This window comes from Triticum aestivum, chromosome 7B, assembly GCF_018294505.1.
Source record: "Triticum aestivum cultivar Chinese Spring chromosome 7B, IWGSC CS RefSeq v2.1, whole genome shotgun sequence".
NCBI classification, from domain to species: Eukaryota; Viridiplantae; Streptophyta; class Magnoliopsida; order Poales; family Poaceae; genus Triticum; species Triticum aestivum.
In genome coordinates this window covers 429,350,187-429,356,787 of record NC_057813.1, presented here as the reverse complement: position 1 = coordinate 429,356,787, position 6,601 = coordinate 429,350,187, and the positions used below count along the sequence as shown (strand labels likewise).

Genomic DNA, 6,601 nt, shown 5'->3' with positions numbered 1-6,601 from the left:
TCCTCCGGTGTCCGGGAGTTGCATAATCTCATAGTCGAAGGAATATGTATTTGACATGAAGAAAGCAATAACAATAAAACCGAACGATCATTATGACAAGCTAATGGATGGGTCTTGTCCATCACATCATTCTCCTAATGATGTGATCCCATTATCAAATGACAACTCATGTACATGGCTAGGAAACTTAACCATCTTTGATCAACGAGCTAGTCTAGTAGAGGCACACTAGGGACACGGTATTTTGTCTATGTATTCACACATGTATCAAGTTTCCGGTTAATACAATTCTAGCATGAATAATAAATGAATAAGGAAATATAAAATAACAACTTTATTATTGCCTCCAGGGCATATTTCCTTCAGGCGGCATCCTGTTACCTTGTGGGCCCCATGTGGCTCCGTTTGACCTAATTCCACTTCTATAAATTCTCAAATATTAGGAAACCCCCAGAGAGCCACCTAAAACACTTTTTTCGCCGTCACAAGATTTTGTTCTTCCATGATCCCATCTGGAGGCATTTTCCGGTACTCTGCCGGAGGGGGAACCAATCATGGAGAACTTCTACATCATCCTTGGTGCCTTTCGATGATGTGTGAGTAGTTTAGCATAGACCTACGGGTCCATAGCTAGTAGCTAGATGGCTTCTTCTCTCTCTTTGATCTTCTATACAATGTTCTCCTCGATCTTCTTGGAGTTCTATCTGATGTAATATTCTTTTGCCATGTGTTTGTTGGGATTCGATGAATTGTGGGTTTATGATCAGATTATCCGTTGAAAGTAATTGAGTATTTTCTGAACTTTATTATGCATGATTGTTATAGCTTTGTATTCTTCTCCGATCTATCTGTTTGGTTTGGCCAACTAGATTGATCTATTTTCAGCAGAAATGTGCTTTGTGATGGATTCAACCTTGCGGTGTCCTCACCCAATGACAGTCGGGGTAGTGAGGCACGTATTGTGTTGTTGCCATTAAGGGTAAAACGATGTGGTTTATTCATATTGATTGGGTTTACTTTGTCTACATCATGTCATGTTTGTTAAAGTGTTACTCTGTTTGTCACGTATTTGCTTTTCTGTGTGTAGATACTGAAGACGGGAATTTGCGTGGTTCTCCTATCTTCAGTATCACCACGCAAATTCCCGTCTTCAGTATCTACAAGTTCCAAGCAAATTCGCCCCTACAAGCTACAATTGGTCAAGAAGAAGCACCCCCGCCCCTACAAGTTCCAATGGCTAATTGACTCCGGCACCATTCAAGTGGAGCACACCGTTCAAGTGATCGCCGACAAGTAAGCTTCAACCCATCGTGGAGAGACTAGTGAGCGAGCGAACCACCAAAATGAGAGTGAGCATCACAAACCAAAATTGAGCGACTCCACGATGAGCAACAAGAAAAACGCAGTGCTTTTAGCCACCAAAAGAGACATGAGGGATGTGAGTCAGAGCCCATCGAGTATTCTTCACTTTGTACTTGTGTGCTAAGATGAAACGGTGCGGACTAATACTTCATAACATCTACCTTTGGTGTTGTCTCATTTGTTGCAGGAATTCGTTGACGTGTTCCCCGAGGAGCTACCTCCGAGACTTCTCCACTTCGTGGAATCGAACACTGTATCGACCTCGTTCCCGGCGCACCTTTACCGAACAAGGAACCATACCGCGTAAACCCCGACGAGACAAAAGAGATAAAAAAGGCAAGTACAACATCTCATGGAAAGCGAGTATGTGCGTGAGAGCTAAAGTCCATGTGTCATTCCGATTATTCTTGTGCCTAAGAAAGATGGTACTTTTCGCACGTGTTTCGATTACCATCCCATTAATGCTATCACTGTTCAGTATAGACACCCCATTCTACGCCTTGATGACTTGCTAGATGAACTTAGTGGAGCCACCATTTTCTCAAAAATAGTCCTTAAAAGTGCCTACTATCAAATTCGCATGCAAGAGGGTGATGAATGAAAAACGACTTTCAAAACCAAGTTTGGTTATATGAATGGTTAGTCATGTCAATGGGCTTATCTCAAGCGCATATCACTTTTATGCACGTCATGCACTATGTTCTTCGCAAATATATTGACATTTGTGTTGTGGTATACTTTGATGATATACTTGTGTTTAGTCAATCTCTTAACGATCATGTCAAACATCTTAGGGACATCTTGCAAGTTCTTAGAAACAAGTGACTTTATGCTAACATGAAAAAAATGCACTTTGATGTTGATAAGCTTGTTTTCTTGGGCTTTATTGTCTCTTCTAAGGATGTTCACGTTGATGAGTCTATGATTGACGCTATTAAAATTTGGCCACAACCAACCAATTTGCAACAAGTGCGTAGTTTCATTGGCCTATCCGGTTTCTATCGTCGATTTGTTAAGGATTTTAGCACTATTGCATAACCATTACATGCTTTGAGTAATAAGAATGCATCCTTCATATGGGGACCCTCCCAAGCTAGCACATTTGATGAGCTTAAGAACTTGCTTATACATGCTCCATTTACTTGCCTCACCAAATTTTGAAAAAACATTCGAAGTGCATTGCGACGTTGGTGGTAATGGCATAGGTGGCATGTTGATGCAAGAGAAGCAACCGGTTGCTTATTTTTAGTGAAAAACTTTTCAGCCCACAACTTAATTATCCGGTATATGATAAAGAGTTGTATGCTTTGCGAGGAATAAGCTCCGATATGATAAAGAGTTGTATGCTTTGCGAGGAATAAGCTCCCGACGTCTCTCAAACTCACTATTGTCTCCCTTCTCCACTCACATTTGCATTTTGCGAAAATTATCTCCTCCATTCCTCTTTCCTGCTCTGCGAATCTCTGCGAATGACTTACTAGGTGGTAGTAGTATCATGTTTGCTCCATGTCAACTTTTATAGCAGTTTGGTCATGGTTTGGTCATGGGCTAAGTGTTTCGCTAGCTGAAGGCTACTGATTCAACATCGTGGCTATGAGCAGCGAACATGTAGCTTCCCTCTGTGCATCACTCATCTCATATCTTGTAGAGTTATGGTGCTTTATGAGCTTCAGCACTAAGCAGCAAAAAGGGCACATACCAGGTTAAACTAATCATAGTGGGAGTAACATAAATAGTAACATAGATGTCATATAAAAAATTATGAGGTAGCAAGTGGTTTATGAGAAAAGAGACAAATAAAATAACATATTATGTTACCATCACATAGCGCTTTCCAATGCAAAATAAATCTACAAAGTAATAAATGAACACATCTATATTATCACATACTCCCTCCGTCCGGAAATACTTGTCATCAAAATGAATAAAAGGGGATGTATTTAAATGTATTTTAGTCTAGATACATCCCTTTTGGTCCGTTTTGATGACAAGTATTTTCGGACGGAGGGAGTATATGACACTATCCACTATGAAGGTAATAACATAGACTAGTAGCATATGAATGTTACTAGTCTAAGTTACTCTCCACTATGACCAGCCAGCTTAAGTTGCTAGACTTTTAAGACTGCCCATAGTGAAAGTAACATAGGTAATAACATCACACATATCTAGACAAAACAGATGATATGACAAATACTTAATGAAGAAAGAGAGATATGTGGTACTACCTCCGTCCTGGTTTATTAGCCTCCTTTATAATTTGTGTCAAATTTTGACCAAATATTAATCATGTCAACAAAAATTAAATTATATCGTTGGATTTGTATTTTAACATAGTTCGAATGATATAACTTTTGGTGACATGCATGAACATTTTTTAGTTAAACTTATGGTCAAAATTTGGCACAAAATACAGTAGGGACCAATAAACACCAATAAACTAGGACGAAGGTAGTAACATAGCTAGTTACTCATAGTATGAGTAACATCACACATATCAAGACAAAATGAGTTTATAACATAATAAATGAAGTGTTGCATGACAACACACATATATTACTCTTCACTATAGAGGTACTACTCCGTCCTAATTTGTTGGTCCCCTCTGTAATTTATGTTAAATTGTGACCAAAGATTTAACTGATAAAATGTTAGTGCATGTCAGCAAAATTATATCATTGGATTCTTATTTGAACATAGTGTTCAATGGTATAATTTTTGTATCATTGTAACAAAGTAGTACATATCTATATCTAGCTATTGTACTTGTTGGCTATAAGCTTGGTTATATGTGACATGGCAACGTCATATAGCCAGCAGCTGGCTATATTATTAACCATGCTCTTATTTGAAGATAGTGTTCAATGGTATAATTTTTATATCATTGGATTCTTATTTGAACATAGTGTTCAATGATATAATTTTTTTTTTGACATGCATAAACATTTGTTAGTTCAATTTACGGTCAAAAATTGACATAGACGGTTAAACCAGGACGGAGGGAGGCAGTAGTAGCATAGGGATCGGTCTAAGTTTGAGCCTTGGACTCCCAACTAGTATGACAAGTCGGCAATCCAACTGTCATTTGCATGGCAAAATGAATACTCTACGGCATGCTTAATTACTCAGATAGTGTAAAGACCAAAACCCAGTAAACTCTCCGGATAGTGTAATCTCAATTCATCTCGTAGCCTGGGAGTACTACATTCAGCTCACTCATAATCACAAGTGTAATTAATTAATTGCAGAATCTTCAAACGATGATAAGAGTGGTGCAGTGATCTACTATCCATAATTAACACATGTCCTCATTCATTTCAGTGCACACACAAGCGATCAAGCTAGCATGTAGTAACAGTAGTGCAGTACCAATCCCATCCCTCCATTACAAATTACTACTCCCTCTGTCCCAAAATTCTTGTCTTACATTTGTCTAGATACGGATGAACCTAATACTAAAACGTGACTTGATGCATCCGCATTTAGACAAATCTAAGACAAGAATTTTGGGACGGAGGGAGTACAAGCAACATCCAACTGTTCCTCGTGTCATAGCAAAGCTGAGTATAATTACTGAGAAACTGCTGATCAAATGATCCTACTTCTCTTCAGCTTCCTTCCATTTCATTCTGTTTTGGGTAAATGACCAGCAATGGAATTGTGATTCCTGTGTGACTAGACTAGTAGTGGTATTACAGAGAAGAGAGCAAACAGAAGCAGGTCGATCTTTGGGAGGGGTCAGACCTCGTCGCCGAAGTGCTGCATCTGCACGTCGCTGGCCTTGAGCGGGACGTAGTCGCCGAGGTAGACCTCGAGGTGGTCGGAGATGTTGCTCTTGTCGATGCTCTCGTGGTGGTAGCTCTTGCACACCAGGTACACCACCGTCTGCACCACCAGCGCCACCATGACGACCGAGCACAGCGCAGCCAGCATGACGAGGCCAAGGAGCAGCCTCCCTCCCGCGCCGAGACCGTGGCGCGCGCCCTGGACGATCCAGGCGCGGAAGGCGAACTCCACGACGATGAAAACGATGTTGAGCGTGACGAAGATGATCACGACGGTCCAGAGCTTCCCCTGGATGAGCGCCTTGCTCTTGCGCATGGCCTGGAACCCCTTGTAGTCCTCGAGCACCGAGACGACGCTGGCGAGGTGCCAGACGACGCTGAGGTAGACGAGCCCGACTAGGTAGGCGACGATGACGACGAAGGCGAGGAGCCCGGCGAGGGTGGAGCCATTGTCGACGGCGACGAGGAGCGCGATGAAGACGACGGCGAAGACGAAGTGGTAGGCGAAGAGCAGCGCGAATGCGGAGAGGAAGGTGACCGCGAGGCGGCGCCAGACGCGGGGCACGACGGAGAGCACCCGCGGGAAGGTGAGCGCGTCGTGCTTGGCGGAGTAGACGGAGGCGACGGAGAAGACGGCGGCGGCGGTGGAGAGGAGCGAGAAGAGGAGGAGCGCGAGGAGGTAGGCGGCCTTGAAGAGGACGAGGGCGGCCCAGTCGGCGCCGAGCCGCTGGAGGATCCGCTGCTGGGAGGCAGTCCCGGGGGCGGAGGACTCGAGGGCGGAGTCGTCGGAGTCGATGGTGGAGAAGAGGGCGTGGGAGATGGCGATGTGGGCGAGGAAGAGCGCGGAGAGCGGGAGGACGAAGGCGGCGGCGATGCGGGCGTAGAGCGGGCGGTGCGCGCGCAGGATGGCCACCGACTCCCGGTAGATGCCGACGGGGCCCAGGAACTGCAGCTCCTCGGGCTCGCACTCCATGGCGGAGCTGCTGGCGGCGGGGATCCGAGCTGGTGGGGAGGCCGGCCGCGTGGGGAATTGGGGATTGAGGGCGGAGCTGGCGTGGAAGGGGAGGGGGATTTGGGGATTTTTGGATTCTTTTGTTCTTTTGTTCGCGTGGGAAGGAAAGGGAAGGCTGGAGAAGAAGCAAGAGCTCGGCGGATTTGGGGATTTTGGGATGGTTGACGTGCGCGACGAGTTGATTGGGTCAAGCTGGGTTGGCTGAGAGCCTCGTGGCGAAGCAAGCGACCCGTCACCCGTCACCCGCTTGCAGTCGCGGAAACCGACCGACAGCCCGACGAATGAAGCGGGGCGACGCGTGTTCCTTGCTTCCGCGAAATGACGGGGTTTTCTCTTTTTCTTTTTTTACGAAAAAGCTAGTGATCAACCAATCGATCTTTCCTTTCACGTCCACAACGTCTAGGCTTGACACATGTCTTGATGGGCCAGCGCACCGTTTCTC

General features: G+C 44.6%; 1 protein-coding gene across 1 annotated transcript; it reads right to left on the bottom strand.

The window, feature by feature from the left end:
- Nucleotides 1-4,654: 4,654 nt before the first annotated feature.
- LOC123157311 (uncharacterized) lies at nt 4,655-6,336 on the bottom strand. The gene has a single exon (XM_044575567.1). The coding sequence runs from the start codon at nt 6,118-6,120 to the stop codon at nt 5,101-5,103; it is 1,020 nt and encodes a 339-aa protein (XP_044431502.1). The 5' UTR covers nt 6,121-6,336; the 3' UTR covers nt 4,655-5,100.
- Nucleotides 6,337-6,601: the final 265 nt, after the last annotated feature.

Bases quoted from the DNA above. Each gene is read 5' to 3' on its own strand.
- LOC123157311 (XM_044575567.1), bottom strand. From the start codon at position 6,120: ATGGAGTGCGAGCCCGAGGAGCTGCAGTTCCTGGGCCCCGTCGGCATC.